We start from the raw sequence: 19,659 nt of genomic DNA, 5'->3' as shown, positions 1-19,659 counted from the left end.
ATGGGTAGAAAATTTTCAATTTCTGGTAGGACTGAAAATTTAAGAGTATTGTGTCAAATGCAGAAAAAGACAAGTGAGTCTGGTAAAAAAAAAAAAAAAAAAGAAACAACAAACAGGTTGTAGACTATATTCCTCATATGTCTTTGGCAAGAACTAGATTATCTCCTCTGAATTTTGAATTGAGCATAGTAACAGGGTAATTTACATATTAGTTATTTCCTTTCCCCTAAACAAATATTCTGGATATCCTCTACTCTCTTTACAATGTTAAATATCACAATAGGCATCATTTAAACATGTGTATGAGGCAGACTTATTTTCAGGTGTTTCCATCTGTTGTGGGAATATACTTTAAGAATAGGTGAGAAACATACACAAATTAAACAAGAAGCCAGGGGATAACAGAAAAATAATGAAAGAAACATCTGTAGGCCAACAATGTGGAAAAACGTTTGAGCTCTTGTTATTAACTATGCAACCTGTTTTACATTGGAATCCTGCATAATTACATTCCAGGGGAGGAGCAAACAACAGATGTTGAATAAGGTTGAAAATAAGAAAGTGAGAGTATTTAAAATATAGAGCTACTTTTGCTCACTGACAGACATTTTTTTGGAAGCATTTTAGACAGTAATCAATTTCATATATTCACTACACATATAAATAAGATCAATGCAAACAAAATGTTCTCTTTTTTTAAGTCTAAGGAATTGATCAATTATATATATCTATACTTAACCTAAGTTACATGGTCATAAAAAACAAAACAAAAAATGTAATATTTCCTTACTTTTATATTACATAAATTTTTTTTTTGGTAAAAATAGAGTAGAAATTGTTACAAAAATATATTTTTTTTCTCATTACTAAAGTCAATACATTTTTAAAAATTGAAGGTTTCTATGTGATTGACTAAAGAATTAAATTTTAAGTAGTCTGTTGTTTCAAGTTCCAGACATTTGTGTAAGTAAATTAAGATGCAGTAAATGTTTTTATTAAAGCCTTGCTTTCTAAGGAAATTAAAAAATAGACAGTTTACAACTTTAATATTGCTGGCCTGCTTGTTTACATCTACCCACTATTGCTGAAAAGTTTTTATTTTATTTAGGATAAATGAATCCATCATCATCACTAAAGTATTTTTCCCATCAACCTATGCATTACTGTAGTTACTTTGTACTGTTTCTATCTCATCTAAATTGAAATTATCCAAAACAGTTGTTTTCTTCCAATAAGTATAAGTCTTATCTATTTGGGGAAATGCCAAATGACCTTATTTTTTTAGGAATTGGTCAATCTAAAGGATTTTAAAAGATAATTGGAAATCAATAAAATATTCATGATTCAATTGGCCCTTTTTTCCCACTTGGTTTTTCTATTTGTTAACTAAAAATATTTTATTTTTCAAGCATTCCCGACTTTGCTTTCCTTTGCTATCCTCACCCTACACACCATCACAAGTAGACTTCAGTCTGTTGATCTGCTTCCTACAGGTGAGCAATTTCTTCATCTGTTAGCTTTCTTCTCTGTGATCTGAATTTTACTTGTTAGATGATGGCACTCATAAGAATATGTGCACAAAAAAAAATGGCTTTCTCTATATATAGCCATGCAGAACTTGTAGACTTTATTTTTTAAAGGAAAATATCTTTAAGAAATTTATTCTACTCTACCTGCTTTGGTACTACTAATATTTCAGGAAAAGCTGTGTAGTGTTAGGAATTGAAACGAGAATCTAAACATTTACATAGAGGCTTTCCAAGCTTATTATTCTTAAAGGAGTTTTAAGTGGCTCGATTCTCAATTATTCAACATGAAAAATCTTTCACTCATAGCAATTTCACTTTGGAAACAGTGCAGGAAATGCTAAAGAAAAATTCATGGAATGAAAAGTTGGCTGATACAGGAAAGGGTTTTGATTTTTTTTTTTTTTTTTTAGATATTAGTTATGGGTATAAATCAGCCTGCTTCACTATTACAACCTGAAGAATTGTGTTTCACCTGACAAACTGGGTCCCCAAATTCTTCTTTTCTTTTGAACAGGCAATTACACTCCATATTAGACAAGTGTTGTTTTGTGGAAATATATTAAAGACTTTTTTGCACATTACTTTGTAAAATCCTTACACACCACATTAATATAGATTCCTAAACCAGGGCAGAACAAAAGTCATATGAGTTGTAATAGTTAATAAAGCTCAATATTAAAATTCCCGAACTCAATACATTTTGCCAATATATTTTAATCTCTTAAGTATGCTCCGGATGTGACAGATACTCTGAGAAAACACATTGAAATTTGAAATAACTGGATGGATTAAGTGAAAGGCAGGAAGGAGTATCTATCTCAGGTGAAATTTTAGCTCACCACATGATTTTCTGTATCTGGAGACTCTATAGTCCAAGTCTTTGAGTCATTTGAATGCTTTAGAGAGATTTGTTTGGTTCCTGAGTAGTTTAATCCCTACATAAGAGAAACAAGCCTGTTGAGAAAACCAGTACATCCGGTTGTTGCTGTGCTTGAAATATATGCATGTATGTTATAGCAATCTGACAATCACTGTTATAATTGTGTGGCTTTACTCATGCCAGAATAAAAAGAAGAGCTTGCCTTATTTTCTGTATGGAAATGAATGGAAACTGAGGAGAAAATATGAGCAAAATTCTTAAATAATATTGGAGTTAGGACAGTTATACTTGTTAGTGTTTTTTGGGGTGATATGGAAAGTTTAACATGTGTGCGTGCACACACACACACACACACACATGCAATGACTTAAAATGTTCCTGCTACCTAACTTAAATAGTTGTGAGTTCACTTTCATTAAATTATAATCAGTTGGGAAAAGGAGTTATTTTCTAATTTTGTAGAAATTTAATTCAAGGATAACAACAAAGCATTTTAGAGCATACATTTCTTTGCAATATTTTATGTGCTCCTGAAAAATCTTTCTCTCTATCTGACATCCATTTTCTTATCATGTACATGTGTATGCTCCCTGGTACATGTATATGTCTGTGCATGTGCACACCTCTGCTTTCCCATGACCGTCTAACAACCTAAAACACAAAGCTATTTGAGAGTTGTAACTGAACCTCAGGAAACTAGAAGCTGTCATTAGAGGTTTAGGCCTTTATTTTTATATTTACGAAATGGTTCTAGAATAATTTTGTTTTTAGGCAAAGCTTCTTCCATTCATTCCCATCTAGATTAGGGATGTGTTTTGTAATGCGTACAGTGGTTATGGATGTAAGGATATGCATGCTTGGTTTTTAGTTGCATTTCTTTGTTGATAGTTAACATATTGGAAGTTATCATATTTATTTTCAAAGTATCAAGATAGTGAATCTTGTGGATATTTTTCATTAACATATATGCTATAATGAAACTCTTGAATTTAGAACTCAATTATCAGAGCTTTCTCAGTGCAATCTTTATATATATTTATTTGATTATTATTATACTAGAAATATTATATATAATAATTTTATATGTCTGTTATAAAATAATCAAAATAACTATATATTTTTATTTAAATCACTACTATATCACAAACATATGGTTCATATAGATATAATCCTTATGCTTATGGGTAATAAGTAGGTCAATGAGTTAAATATGTTAGATAGTATACTATTTTAAAATAAATAACCAATCTTATAACACATAATTTATATTTGTAATTTTTATACAAAATTATGTGCAGATATATGTTTTTAATAATAAAACAACTATACCCAATAGATAGGACGTTTCTATTTTTTAAGTAGTTCTATATTAATGATTCTTCCATTATGCAATATGCTTACCAAATGCTTACCAAAATGACCATATTTACAATAATAATTAGCTAGATAATTTTCTGTTGTGATTATGTACATTTTTATTTATTTAATAAAAAACATTAAACAAATAAACATTAACAAGTATATACATTTGTTAATCTTCACCTGAGGATATTTTTCCATTAATTTTTAGAGAGAGTGGAAGGGAAGGGGAGTGACTAAGAGAGAGAGACACATTGATTGGTTGCCTCCTGCATGACTAGGGCAGGGGATAGAGCCTGAAACCAAGGTACATGCCCTCGACAAGAATCGAACTCAATATCCTTCAGTCCACGGGCTGATGCTCTATACACTGAGTAAAACCAGCTAGGGCAAAAATATATGTATATATTTTAATTTGTAAAATCACATACTAAATTTTTATTCTATTTATAGGTAGACCTTGGATTTAATAGTAGATAATTTTAGATCAAGGCATACACTCATCTGAACCTGAAAATTTAAAATAAATCACTTATAATTGAAGGTTAGAGTGAGACTTGCTCAAATTTAATTTTTTTTCCCTTTGTGCAGACACTGTGATGCCAACTATGTAAAAGGTTACACATTCTCCAACTGACTTAAATCCTTCAACATTCTAAAGGCATGAGAGAGTTCAATCAGAAAAGCACTGCCACTTTCCTAAAGATTACAAAGTGATTTGCTGTAAAGGAAAGTGTACAAATTTGACTTGTTAGAATTTAAATTTATTTGTTTTTCTTATATGGTAGAATTGCCTGAAGAATTTATTTGGTCCAGATTATGGAGGGTTTTGTACACCAAACTGAGCAGTTCAGATTATAACCTTTTTCATCAATGGCAAAGGAAATTGTTAAGCAGCTACTCAAAAGTAAGTTTGGCAGCACAAAGCATCACTTCTTTCTGAGACTGAGCACCCAGATTTTTAAATGGAAGTACTCAACTATACCATGCTAGCGTTTAAAAAGGCTGTCTCAATGAATTTTCCCAGGGATGTCAATATGAATTTCCTCCAGATTAGATTTAGATTATAAGTGCAAACATACAATTAGTTCTTCTATGCTTATATTTTTCCTCTGTTATTATTACTCATGAGCAATCCATTTCACTTTTATTGTCTGCTCATTTTCTGGGAGCAGTTGATTATCAATTCAGTCACGAAAGTACACTCTAAGGTTAGAACGTATTCTAAGCACCACTGCTGACACCCTTTGATCTTCATGTTGCATTATGTATGGGTGGGCTTTTATACCTTTTAAAAGCATATTTTTATATTTGTTCTGATTTAAGGATGGCCATGTCCAATTGCTTTGCAACCCTTGGTTTGATTACATAACAGGGTGACCCAGGGGGCCAATCTCCTGTTTTTCTATATGTGTCTCCTGACCTCTTTTCCCAATTTCTTCATTGCTTCTGTGTGTTTTAATGATTACAAATTATTAAAGCTGTTACTAGAAAAATGGTTTGTCATTGCCAGTAAAACCCATTACAAGAAACACTTCTGTGTATTTACTCTAGAACATGGATATTGAGTTTATTGATTTTGCTCAAATTTTCATTATTGGGATGACCCAATCATACAGGATAAAAAACAGCTTTCAGCAAACTTACAGCACACTAAAGGTAATGGCATAATGGTTTTAGAGAAGTAATTTCCAGAACAGCTTATTTAAAATGTCTGTTATCTTTCCTACTCTTTATGTATTTTAAAACTATCTATAATAATAATAGCAATAATAGTAGCAGTATTAGCAGCTTAGTGGTAGGAGTTGTTTTAGTAAAATCAGGGCCAAATTGCCTGTATTTTATTCTAAAGTTATTTTTGAGACACTATTAATTTTAATAGTTCTATAGGAAAAACTTCATTTGACAAGAGGCATTTTTGGTGAAAATACATATTATCTTGTAGTGTGTGTGTATGCATACACATTGAGGACATTTAGCTTCAGTTTATTTTTAATTATAATATAAGTAATTTTTGTAGGAATCATTTATGGAGAGGCAAAGTTTCATATATGTTTCCCACTTCTTTTACTCTTTTAAAAAATATATATATTTTATTGATTTTTTACAGAGAGGAAGGGAGAGGGATAGAGAGTTAGAAACATCGATGAGAGAGAAACATTGATCAGCTGCCTCCTGCACACCCCCTACTGAGGATGTGCCTGTAACCAAGGTACATGCCCTTGACTGGAATCGAACCTGGGACCCTTCAGTCCTCAGGCCGACGCTCTATCCACTGAACCAAACTGGTTTCGGCATTCTTTAACTCTTAAAATAAAATGTATTCTGTATTATTTCTCTTTTTAAATATGTAATATATGTGTATATAATTGATATGAAAAACACACCCATCTGTTAATTTTGGAACCATGTCCATAAGATAACTTCATTGAAACTTTAGGTCTGTTTCTAGAGTAGAGTTCTCTAAATTTAATGAATAGCTTTTGGAGATTAGAATGTCATTAAAATATAAAAATGTTAGGATCTTTTTAAAAATCTATCTTCCGGGATTCCCAAATCCTATTGTTTACTAAATAATAAGTAGGGAAGGATTAGTTGCATCTGAATGAACTTTTTTCTGAGAATACCAAAAATGATACCTGATTCTGTTTACTTATCTCTAGCAATTGAAAACAAACAAGTGCTAGAAACAAGATGAACGAGGGGATTTAACCTGGTAAATAGATGTACATTCTAGTAGAAATAAGATAGCAGGCTTGAGAGAAAATCACTAAGACTACCTTGCTTGCTTCTTACACAGACTTTGGCTTAATAGGCATGCTTTCATTGACCTTCCTTACAGGATTACCACTTTGCTAGGAGGATAACTTAAATTTTACATATATTCATCCATGTCATCAAAAATGGTGTCATTATCAGAGATAGGGTTAGCTTTCACAGGCAATAAAAGCATAAGGAAAATGTCCTCTCTGAAGATGAAGAATAGTGGCATATTTAAATAGTCTTGGATCTGAAATTCACAGTGTGAAGTTGCTAGAATTTTAAATTTGTCCTTGTAAACCAAACAGCTTTTACTAACTATTGCATGCCAGAGCATAGGTTTCTCACTGCATCTAGATCAGGTTCTTTTGGAAGCTGCATTAACCCTTTCAAGACTTTGAAATTACAAGATTTTTAAATTAATTTATATGTTGATGATAGCTGCCAGATAAAGTATAAGATAGAAGGACAGCTAACTAAAACAAGAGAGAAAATGACATATTTGACATGACAATGCAGTAGAATCAAAACAGGATAAAAGGAAAAATCTAGGTGAGAAGAAACATACCTATAGATGCTGAAGTGTAGTTTTTCAAGATACTTACTGTTTTCCATAATTTAAAAATTATAAAGAGGTGACTTTTTAAAATATAAGCTTTAATTTTAATAAAAGTATCATTGGTTTAAGAAACTTCTTCAGGGGAAAATACTCTGACCTCTATGTTTTAGGGGGATATATGACAGGCAGGATTTATTGTATTTAAAATGGTTCCCTCAATAATAAATAAAGAACTTTGGATTTTCATATAAACATAGTATTTAACAGACAGATCTGATGTTACTTTACTGTATGTGTCAATTGTAACTGACATTACATCCTCATATGAATGGATTTGAAATGAGTCACTTGCATGGGGTAGTCACTTCTATTATACACTGAGGGGCCAGATTATTATGGTCTCTGAATGCATAATAATCTGGCCACTCAGTATATATATATATATTTTAGAGGCCCGGTGCATGGATTCGTGCATGGGCGGGGTCCAGCCAGCCTGGCCAGGGGGAGGGGACATGGGCGGTTGATTGGCCGGTCTGCCTGATGGTCAAACTCCTGGTCGAGGGGACAATTTGCATATTAGCCTTTTATTATATAGGATATACACTGAGTGACCAGATTATTATGCATTCAGAGATCATAATAATCTGGCCACTCAGTGTAGGTTGCCAATAATATTTTATACCTTTTTAAATTACAGTACTTTGTTCAAATTCAGAAAAGTGAATTTTTTGTTCTGTGTACTCAAGGGATTGATCATGAAATAACATACCATGGTGTCAGTGTCTGAACCTCAAGGGTTATAAAGATCTCAGTGAGAGGCAAAGAGACTAAAAAATACTAAGAGTTAGGGAGGAATGCAAAAATATACAACTCAATGGAAAATGGTGACATTATCTTCATCCAAAACAGAAATGCTTATTTCAGAGGAAATTATTAGGGCTTTTCTTTAATTATTAATTCTTCTTGATATCCAGAATAAACTTTGAAGAGTTTCATAGATTCAATATCTACATTATTTGTGGTCAGTCTCTGTGCCTTTCAAGAGTATTTATTATCTCTCTCTCCTAGACACCTAAAAGGATCTTCTTTCTCAGATTTTCCCTCTTCTGGGTTTCTAAAGGAATTCTTTAATCTTTAAGACATGTGATCATATGCATTCTTATGCTTGTTTAAAAATAATGAAGTAGAGGAAGAGGCAAGATACATTAGATGTAGGAAGAAGATATATTTTTCCAATACAGAATTATAAAATGCAAGATTTATACTGTTAATATAAAATGTCAATTGAGTAAATATACATTAAAGCTTTCTGTAGTTTAGGAAAAGTCTGATGAGATGCAAGCAGAATGGGGTGGCATTGGGGTCAGAATGACTAAGCCAGTGAATCATGCCAGGGCCTACTGTGCTCTGTTGGAGATATCCTTGTTTGGCACCAAACCTCTAGATATCTCTATTTAGAAATAATGCAGATTTGAATACTACTTGCCTTGTGGCTCATCCCAGGTTTGTGTGTTCATAAATGTTGCCCAGTACCTTTGCAATCAAGTACTAGGATGTTGTTTCTAAGACATGCAATAAACTGCTCAAATACCTGTATTAGTGTTCCATTGTCTGCTACATTAAATTTGTTCATTTAATTAGAGTTTTTCCATTCTCTTGTAAATCCTAGCCAGTTCCCCCTACATTACTGTTTTATTTTTTTTGGCATTGCAACATATGTCCTTTGGCTTGCAAAGCTGATTTCTTATTACCCTGAAAGATGCATACTTCTGTGTGGTGAGTATTTCACTTTCTAATCCTTTCACCTGGATCACGCTCTGCCTGCTCTCCACTGTCTGTTGAAACTCTGATCATCCTTTGAATTACAATCAGACACCACTTCTTGTACAAAGCCTTTTATCATATTATAGGTGACTTTTATCTGTGTTTTTGCTATGATAAAATATAACTCATGATAAATGTAATTTATCATGAGTTATTTCCCCTATGATGGTTTCAAAGCTTTTTTTCTAGTTTCCAATTGAAGTGTAAACTCCTAGGTGAAGAGATATAATCAGAGACTGGAGGATTTTATTTTATTTTTAAAAATATATATTTTTTGTTGATTTTGGAGAGAGGAAGGGAGAGAGAGATAGCAACAGCAATGATGAGAGAGAATCATTGATTGGCTGCCTCCTGCATGCCTCCCATGGGGATCAAGCCTGCAACCTGGTACCCCAACTGAAATCAAACCGAGACCTCCTGGTTCATAGGTTGACACTCAACCTCTGAGCTATATCGGCCGGGCGAGACTGGAGGATTTTAGGTGGATAGACTTAGGTTCATTTACCATAAACCTCTATTTGACATAACACCTATTCTACTATATTCTGTTCAAGATGCCTTTCCTTGAAAACTGCATTATGGATGATTGAGTATAACTTCTTTAAACTAACTGCTGAACTGCACACATCTAATGTCCCCACTGAATTTGAGCTGTCTTTACTCGGCTCAGGCATTTGAGCTGTATTTCTTTCCTTGGAGAGGCTCTTTCAGAGTCCTTTTCTCAAAAACAAAACAAAAAACAAAACAAAAACTTGCTCCATTAGAATAGTATTGAGCTTCAGAGCCAGTTCTCCTCGGGGTACCTGTTAAAAAAGAGATGGCCCCATTTATCTGGGCCCGCACTTCCACACATCTGCTGCTGCCCCAGGTGATGGCGGAAACTACAGTATGAGACTGGGGGAGGCAGGCAGCTGAATTTTGAATGTTAATCTCAGAGCAGTGTGCTTTGGGACATAATCACTATGTTTGTGCCATAGATTCCCTATGCATGGCTTAGACTCTCTCTCTCTCTCTCTCTCTCTCTCTCTCTCTCTCTTCATTATACACACACACACGCACACACACACACACACACACACAGAGAGAGAGAGAGAGAGAGAGAGAGAGTTTGTGTGTGTATATATATTATATTTCTGGTGCTGTCACATCAAATTTCTTTTTATCATTTTGCTCTTATTGCTTAACATAAGTTTCCATTTAACTTAAGTTTTCTTTATCTCAGAGTATTATCTTCATGATATCAATATACCTGCCAAAAAGTTCACTCGGGTAGACAGGTTGTTAAGTCCAAAGGGTTCCAAACACTGAAAACCACCCCGAAGGTGTACAGCTGGGCTGCAGAGTGAGTGTGAACGTGCCAATCCCCCAAATACACAGCTGCAGTGGGATTCAGTTGAACATGACACAGGCCAGTGGTTTCTGGTGTCTGAATGCAGCCCTGGCAATACATACAGAAGCATTGTGCGATCCAGGTGCACGCTAGAGGATTAGCACTTCAGAGCTGCACTGCTTGACTATTGATAGTGTTATAATAACTTCCTCTTCAACATGTGCTCTCTACTTATCAAAAGCAGATAGAATGGCATTTCACAACCGAGGGAGGTAAAATCGAGAAGCCAGATTTGCAGTGCATCCACCTGAAAATACATGTTTGTCTCACAGCATTTTTATTGTGTATTATGTTTCTAAATTATGATTTATTATGGGCAATTATTAGGAAAAATTATATTTCTGCAGTCCTATGCCTAGTGTTTCATCATTATATCACTGCCGGTGGGAACAGGCATCCTCATAAAATGACAAATGAGCATATTGTAACAAAATGCATGATTCCCCTCACATTAGGAAATAAAGGAAGCAAAAAGACATCCCCCATCTGTGTATTTGTGTACCAGTTACTTGATTAGTAAAACAACATAGATCCCTGAGCACAAGTAAGAAACACAGGAAATACAATGTAATAGATGAAATGCTACTTAGCTAAAAAACGTGACTGGTCCTCAGATGTGACTGTTTTTCCTTATGATTCCTTCCCTCCATAAGGTATTACACCAAGCTTATTAAAATTGTGCTAATATTAAGGCTGGCAGGCATGTGAACACTAGCAGGCAAAAAAAGTGTGTGATAAAATTATAATATTGGGATACTCATTTCTTTTTATTCTGATACAGTGGGAAAAAAAGTTTTGAGACAACTTTCTGACACTGTCTCTAGAAATGATATTGAAAGTGAAATTTTTACCCCTCTTATAGTCAGATAGAGTAAAATCAGGTTTATTTTTAACTAATATGCTAGTAAATGGGACATAGAAGTCACAAATGGAAATGATTTGAATGAGTATAGATTGGTAAGGTGCTATTTTAATGGAATGACTCACCCTATTATAACAAGTGTAAGGGGCTTATAAGATGGTAAAGTGTAGTAAGTAAATAATAATCAGCATCACCAAAAAAAGGAAGAACTGTTGGTTGCAAAAGTGTCAGTTCACAGAATGTTGCAAATTATATCAACTTACTGAAACATTCATTAGAGCTTTGTTGGACTCTATTCTGATTAGATCTCTATTTTAGTATCGATGTTTTCTCTCTGATATGTTAAAATATATTTGGGTAAATCACAATTTGTTGGGCTTATAGGGAAGTATGTGTGTATGTGTGAAATTGTGTGTGCATGTGTAGTGTGTGTGTGCATGTATAGTGTGTGTATGTATGTGTGTGCTGAAGAAGAAAAAGGCAGTAAAAGCAAACTGCTGTTACACCATTAGAACCGTTTAGTAGGAACGTAGTATAAATGAACTGCCAGTCTACATTCTGGGCTCATCTGTCTGAGGGTAGATAATCTGCGATGGGTGCCTAGTTTACATTCTGTAGAGTTAATCTCCAGAACACTTGTGCCAGCCATAAGTGGAGATGTTTTCTGCTCCCTGCTTTTCTAGACAGCTAATTAGGTGTTATGAAAGCTTATGTTAGTGAAAAAAAGGTAAATTTGAAATAAAAAAGAAAAATGAGAACAAATAAAAAACAGACTTCCATTTATAGAGTTGTCTACTTGGAAACAATGCTAATTTTAAGATGCTGCTAGAAACATTAACAACTACAACAACACTAATAGAGGAGCATAATTCCTATTTAAAGCAGAAATAAAGCCGTTTTGTTAACAGTCATTAAGCAGAGAAAACTCTCAGATGTCCTTCCCCGTTGGCCACAGCACTTTAGAACCTGCTCATTCAAGCCCTGACTTATAGATTTTGGTTTTCACATTTCTAAGACTCAATTATTTCCTCATTATAAAAATTAAATCAGATGCATATCTGAAGTTCTAGTGATAGAAACTATATGCATATTTTCAGATTTACAAATGTGTGGGCTCCTGAGGCAGAAAGCAAGTTTGAAACTAAGGAGAGGAAATCCTTTTATGTTTTCTAATATTTCCCTAAGTGGTAACAAATTAGTTGCCAAGCATCTCTCTTTGGGTGGTGTGGTTTAGTGTTTCCAAGACTGGGAAAATAAACTTAACTTCTGATTTGTGATAAATTCTCGCTTGAGAATGAGACAGATTAGAATAAAGACGTAGATTTACTCTGAAGTAAGAAATTTCATGGACTGGTTTCTGGACATGTCTCATTTGCAATGAGCACCACGGAGTCATAACATGCAAGGAGTATTACCCGTTGTTGAAATGGCCATGCATTCCTAATAATATGGTGATTTTACAATGTTAAAATCACACTGTAAGCATTAAACATGGTGTCCTTTATGGAAGATTGCTAAAATCCAATAATTTAAGATCACATCATTTGATGTTTTGCCTAAATATTTTTCCTTACATACACATACTAGTAACTTCCTCAATGACAGTTCTTTTGAAGATATATTTGGCACAAAATGATTGCTTACCTACTATCTCTAAGATTAAGTTATTAAACTGCTTAATCTACATTAAAAAAGAGAGTGCTTTCAGCCCGCCGGGCGTGGCTCAGTGGTTGAGCATTGACCCATGGGCCAAGAGGTCACTGGTTTGGATCCTAGTGGGGGCACTTGCCAGGGTTGCAGTCTCGATCCCCAGTAGAAGGTGTTCAGGAGGCAGCCAATCGAAGTTTCTCTCTCATTGATATTTCTATCTCTCTACCCCTCTCCCTTCCTTTATCTCTAAAAAAAATCAATAAAAACATACTTAAAAAGAGAGAGAGAGCTTTCAGATATGTCAGCCAATGTGAATATGTGTATTTCAGACATCTTTATGTCTAAATCAATTTGCATTGTATAAAATTCTAAAATCAGAGGTAGTCAAGTTGTTGGGCCAATGATAGATTTTAGATAAAAAGAATTATACATACATATATTCATTATATTTGTGATGCTTTATATATATTTATATTTTATATAGAGAGAATATCCAAAAAACGTATACACACACTTTGAATAGTTATAAAGGCAGTGTTTATTAACATGTATTTCATTTTCAAAATTGAACTATCAGCTGTTAAAGTGTATATACATTTTTGGGACACCCTATATTTATGTTATCACTCATATTATGAATATAGAACATTCTTGTATGTTGTAATGACTCACCTGTACATTGCTTATGGTAATTACTGATAGTTAATTTTCAGGAATGCATTGGTTATGTATTTGAGTTTTTAAATTTTATGTGGACTATGTATCCTGGGAAAAGCGCAATTTTATCACACACACATACAAACAAAGATCTGTGTGTGTGTGTGTGTGTGTGAGAGAGAGAGAGAAAGAGAAAGAGAGAGAGAGAGAGAGAGATATTTGGCACAGAATGAACTGCAATACTGTAGTCATTTGATTGACTTTATATCATTTGAAAAAATATCTTACAAATTAAGATGCAAAATTAAACTAATTAGGATGACAGTATTTAGATTCCTCCCTATGGGTGCTTGTGCAATAGTTAGATGAGGCTATATGACTACAGAAAATGATTCTTAATACTAAACAAGTATTCCAGTTTATCTGATTGTCACATGATTCTTCAGGCAATCATACATTTTAAAAAATTAGACATTGGAACTGTCTAGATTTTTAGCAGTTGGTCTTCAGAATTGCTTTGTCTTTGCAATATAAACATGCTTATTTCTCTATTTTTCTCATCTGCATACCATTTGGATTAGTCCATTTTTCTGGTAGAGGGTGCATTCTGTTGAAGGGAAATCATGTTACATTGAGTACAGCATTAAAATAAAAGTAAACAATTCCCTTTTAATCCCAGATTGTTCCAGAAGACAAAAGTAAATCTTGGATCAATTATTTTTGCTTTTATTTCTTCTGCCCAGTGTCTCTAGATTTGTTTTCTAATACAAATATTTGATTTTGGTTACACTAATTTATGCAAGTAGGGTAGTCTTTATACTTTGCTTTTAAAAAAATTCTATATCTTCTAATTCAATATATCTATTCTGGGATCCATTTTCTCTAAGATGCAGAAGTTTACCTTCATTTATAGTTCTAGGGCTTGAGAAAACACTCAACAGTATTATTCTTTATTATACACACTTAGGTTATTGAGGGGTTTTTGCAAATATATGACGAAAGATACACATGGCAGAAATCCTCCTAATACAACTCCCTTTCTTTAAAATGTTTCCCCCTCCTCTTCCCTCCTCTGCCTCTCTCCCTTCACTTAGCTTCTCTTCCCTTTTTCTTTGATTTTTTTTTTCTTTTTGGTCTAGCTAATCATACATTATATGTCTCTTTTCAGTACCTACCTATTTATCTTTTTATTGATGTGACTTCAAAAATAATTTTACTGTCATAAATTCTTATTTGACCCCTGCAGCTATTGTTTACTTTATGCTCATAGTTTCTGCTGCTAGTGCAAAAGTGTCCATTCTATTTTCTTCACTCTCTGTGAACTGCTGCCGTCAAAATTGCAGCCTAATCACAAGGTGAACAGCTTATAATGTATCACAATCAATACTCAAAATTTGCTCCCTAGGATGTGACATGAATGAGACAAGTAAAAAGCTGCAGATTTTCAGCAGTAAAGTGCAAACAATCATTTCATGTTGAAAATCAAGGTCGATTTTCACTTTCATATATCTGCATTATTCTATCACTTTCACTCTCTTTTAAAATTCATATTGAATTTATTCAGTGTTAGACTATCCAAATAGCTGAAATTGAAGGCCAGTCACAATTGGAATATAAAACTATGTTATTATGTTTCAAAGAGAGTGTATGGATTACAAATGAATTTTTAAAAAATTTTGACTCTAAAAGATTCAAAAGTATCACCAAGTGAAATAGGTAGTAAAGTGTTCTACTGTATTTTTGGAGGAAAAATTGGTTGAATGAAATAATACCTTTTTTTCCCCCTAACTCTTACTGGCACATATATGGAAGTATTTTTTATGATTCCCATTCAGAATAGGTAAAGAAAATAGATACCAGATATTAAACTTTTCAGGATATTCTTTTCTATAAAATTTCTACTCTACTTTAAATCTATACAAGAAGGCATTTTAGAAAATTTTATGTTTCTGTATCCTCCTGCTTCTCTTTGTGTTCATCTGTTTAACAATTTCATGTCAGATAATATTCCAGTCTCTGGGTGAAAGTTCAGTTGGAAACTGCATTTCAACATACTTACCTGCATTACATAATAAACTTAACATATTTAATTTATTCACAGGTAAATATATTTTTAAAAACATGGCAAAATATGGCATACCTAAATATGTTTTAAATGTTTCACGTGTTAATGATACATGCTGTGCAATGCCACAGTATTTTTTTCTGTCATAACAGTATTTAGATAACTTTAAAAAATGTTAATGTCATAGGAAATTACTTCATCTTAAAACCTTCTGAGATAAATTGAGTTGTATTGTATATTTTTTCTTTTTTTGGAGAGGGAATTATTTATGTATTTTAAATATGAATTAAGATTTTATTTATGGCTTTGAAAAGTAACTGTATAAATTTATCAATGCTATTAAATTTCCTTTTCCTATTGAACATTTTTCTCCTTGCACATGACACTATAAATTTGTCAAGATCCTCTCGCGTCAATTTAATGTCAATCCCAAGGGTTCTTAAATATGTAGGGAATTCTATTTCCATCACACAGAGGTAAATTGTAAATATCCTCTCCTTAAAAAAAAAGTTTCTGATTTAAAGGATCATTAAACATTAAGGGGAATAGCTATTTTAGATGAAAAGGACAACTAGGAAGACAAAGTTATAGTTTAAAATATTGTGGTCATGGAAGTATGCAGCTGTTGTCGTAATGAAGACATTTTCTTTCATGTTTTCTTATTCAGCATCTTTGAAATAGGATCGTTAAAAAAGCTTATTTAGATTATCTATATTTCTATTGGCAAAAGAGATAAGCAAAAATTCTCACAGAAAGCACTATCATTTAAAATAGGAAATCATGATTCGTCATTCACTCTGAAATATATCTGTTGACTAAATCCATTTTCACCTACTTACACCAGAAACAAAAACCTAAAGTGAAGAAAACTGATTACATGATCCATACCCATATCTAATAAAATAGAAATGTGCACTTTTTGACAAGCTTATTCATAACACATTCTGATAGAAATTTCCATTTGCTACTCTCAGCAGGAAAAATAGGCTTTTAAAGGAAACCTTTTATTTTATGACTGTCACCAAAATAACAATTACAAGGAAAATAGGGATAAAACATTAAAAATAAGCTTAGGACTTGTTACAGAAGTCTGCAATCCAGCTTTTGCCCTGTTATTTGATTTGAAAAATTAATCCGAGTAATCCTTTGTGACGCTCACTGTTTCCAGGATGGGTTATACAGAACAAAGACTAGCTGATATCCCAAGGAAAGTAGTTTACAGTGATGTTCTATTCTACTGAGAATGATTCTCCAATGGCCACTTTTTCTTCTTCCCAGGCTATGGGAATTCGTTAATATCTAGAGACTAGACTTAAATAAAACCATTGTCTCCACCAGCAGGTTTATGCAACCATCCTGAAATGTATTAATTATTGTTTTCTTTTCCTTTTTAATTAAGAGACCAGAGGTCAAGCAGGCCCACTGAGAGCTGAGAGAGTCTTGGTGGAAATGTAAAGGCAACGCTAATGATTGGACTTGCTTTTTCTCTTTTGTCTTGCAGAACCAGAAGAGTGCATTAATTGCACAGATGAATGCCGAGTGCTTGGTCATTCTGACAGGTGTTGGATGCCACAGTTCCCTGCAGCCAACCAGGCTGAAAATGCAGATTACCGCACAAATCTCTTTGTACCCACAGTTGAAGCTAATGTTGAGACTGAGACTTACGAAACTGTGAATCCCACTGGGAAAAAGACCTTTTGTACATTTGGAAAAGACAAGCGAGAGCACACTATTCTCATTGCCAATGTTAAACCTTATTTAAAAGCCAAACGTGCCCTGAGCCCTCTCCTCCAAGAGGTCCCCTCAGCATCAAGCAGCCCCACCAAGGCATGCATGGAGCCTTGCACCTCAACGAAAGGCTCCCAGGATGGTTGCGAAGCAAAACCAGGAGCCCTGGCCGAAGCAAGCAGCCAGTATTTGCCCGCTGACGGTCAGTATCTGTCGCCAAGTAAGCAACCAAGAGACCCTCCCTTCATGGCTTCCGATCAGATGGCAAGGGTCTTCGCAGATGTCCATTCCAGAGCCAGCCGCGATTCCAGCGAGATGGGGGCCGTTCTGGAGCAGCTTGACCACCCCAACAGGGATCTGGGCCGAGAGTCGGTGGATGCGGAGGAAGTCGTGAGAGAAATTGATAAGCTTTTGCAGGACTGTCGGGGAAATGACCCTGTAGCTGTGAGAAAGTGAGAGGGGAAAAAAAAAAAAAAAAGCATTGGCATTTTCTTATCTCTTCTGTTGATTTAAAAATGATCCCTCCAGGTGACAACCTGGTCCATAGGGATGAAGAGAGACCAATGCTGCTTTAAGGCTTTCCGTGAACATCTGAAGTGCCCACAAGTATGTCCTTTTCACTGCTATTTTTTTTTTTCTCCCAGAGATAACAATGGTTTTGTTTTGACCAAACTTATATTAGGACAGAATTGATGATGCTCAAAGAGGAAAGAAAAACAGAGAAGAAAAAGGAGGATGAGGAGGCAAGATACCTTTTGACAATCTGTTAGGAAGGTATGCCGTGTGAGGAGTGAAGTATTTCGGATCACTGTAAGACTGTCCTCCGTGATTTATGCTGACTTCACTGTTTACCTATAAACCCCATACAAAGCAGGGTCATAATGTGTGATCTGTGGTGGATTTTTAGCAGTCATCGCAGGCTTCTACTGAAAGTCCCGCAAAGACCTTGCAGTAGTCCAAGCTACACCAAACATTAATACATATTTGTGGTAAGCATTTCTGTATAAAGTTACCTGCCACACATATAAACACAAAGAACATTCCATATCATTAGTTGAAAAAAAATTTTTTTAAATACTTGGTCATTTGTAAGACACCTCATGTCGTATAAAAGTTAAATGTAAAAAGATATAGTCCATTTTGTCCTGCACACACACAGACTAATTCACTTCATTAAAAGAGGAGAAAATTTGAAGTTTTAAAATTTCTCTTTAGCATTTTAGTGTCCAACAAACATATAAATAATGATGGGTATATTTTTAATTTGACCTAGAGAGATTCTGAAAAATAGTTACCATTGAGTAATACTATTTAGAGAAAATTAACATGATTAATGTGTTTTACTTATTTGTGGACACTAAAATAGCTCAGGAAAGGGAAAATGTCTTAGACATACACGAATCACATGATCATTTTTATGTGCAAATGTAAGAAGATTCAATGTGTTTACATCAAATGACATATTTTTATTGATTTATTGCAGATTCAGTGCATATGAGCCAAATTGTTGAGTGTATAAGAGCTATATTGTGTATTTTATTAAATTAATATATAGTTGTGTTGCAAAAATATTTGGGCTTATATTGTAAATGGCAAGTGTTGCCTCAGTAGCTGTCGAACTCTATGAGTTTTGTTTTTTCCTGCTTCCTTTTCCCCATGGAGTGTGGGAAGCAGTGCCTCAGAGCAAAGTCTCTTGTTTAATGTATAGTCTACCAAGTACTACAGTACATAATCTGTTCAAAATGTGTTTGAGTGAGCCGATGGAGCTATCTGAAAGGTCAAAAAATACATCTGTCAGTCATGGTTATGTGCAAGTCCTTGTAGAAGCTTCTATTAAAGTCATGCTAAATCACAAGAATTGCATTTGTACCAATACCTGAAATTTCTTCATGTTTTCTCAATAACACACAGTTTCTGCCTCTGTAGATATCATACTGTTGATTGGTTTTAAAAGTATCTTATGTGGTTCAAGATGTGTGTTCCCATTTATTTCAAAACCATGAAAAATGCTTTAATGCATGTGTGATACCAGCCCTGGTTATTTGCATTGTGTAGTGTTTTTCAAGAGGTCTGGGTCTTAACAGAATGTTTTCCATTTTTCTCAATGTTCTTCTGCCTCTTTTTATTGGTGTCCTTTGAGAAAAATACACCTTCTATTCCTTCATTTGCTTGCACCTTTTTTCTTGTGTCATTTAGCAAGTTTCAAACTTACTTCCATGTGAGGCTAGGAAACCTCAAATTTCAGGAATTGGAAAAAATAAAATTAGCACTTGCAGAAGTAGCAGCAGATGGGAAAATGCCTTGATTGACATTTTCCTTCAGTGTTAAAAATTTTTTGGCATTTTACAGCTTCATGACAAACAGCTTCCAGCCCATACCTTAGAAAACGTGGCGCT

The 19,659-nt window shown here is 34.1% G+C and overlaps 1 protein-coding gene across 4 annotated transcripts in view; it reads left to right on the top strand.

Moving 5' to 3' along the window:
- PCDH17 (protocadherin 17) overlaps positions 1 to 19,427 on the top strand; it is a 100,192-nt gene extending 80,765 nt beyond the window's left edge. For all 4 annotated transcript variants that reach the window (XM_079778699.1, XM_079778698.1, XM_079778697.1 and 1 more), the window contains one exon: positions 17,037 to 19,427. In XM_079778699.1, the coding sequence (XP_079634825.1) occupies positions 17,037 to 17,719 (683 nt within the window). In that variant the 3' untranslated portion in view covers positions 17,720 to 19,427. The remainder of the gene's footprint in view (positions 1 to 17,036) is intronic.
- Positions 19,428 to 19,659: the final 232 nt, after the last annotated feature.

This window comes from Cnephaeus nilssonii (assembly GCF_951640355.1).
Source record: "Cnephaeus nilssonii genome assembly, chromosome: 8".
Taxonomy (NCBI): Eukaryota; Metazoa; Chordata; class Mammalia; order Chiroptera; family Vespertilionidae; genus Cnephaeus; species Cnephaeus nilssonii.
The sequence above is the reverse complement of the archived record's forward strand: the minus strand, read 5'-3'. Positions and strand labels throughout refer to the sequence as shown.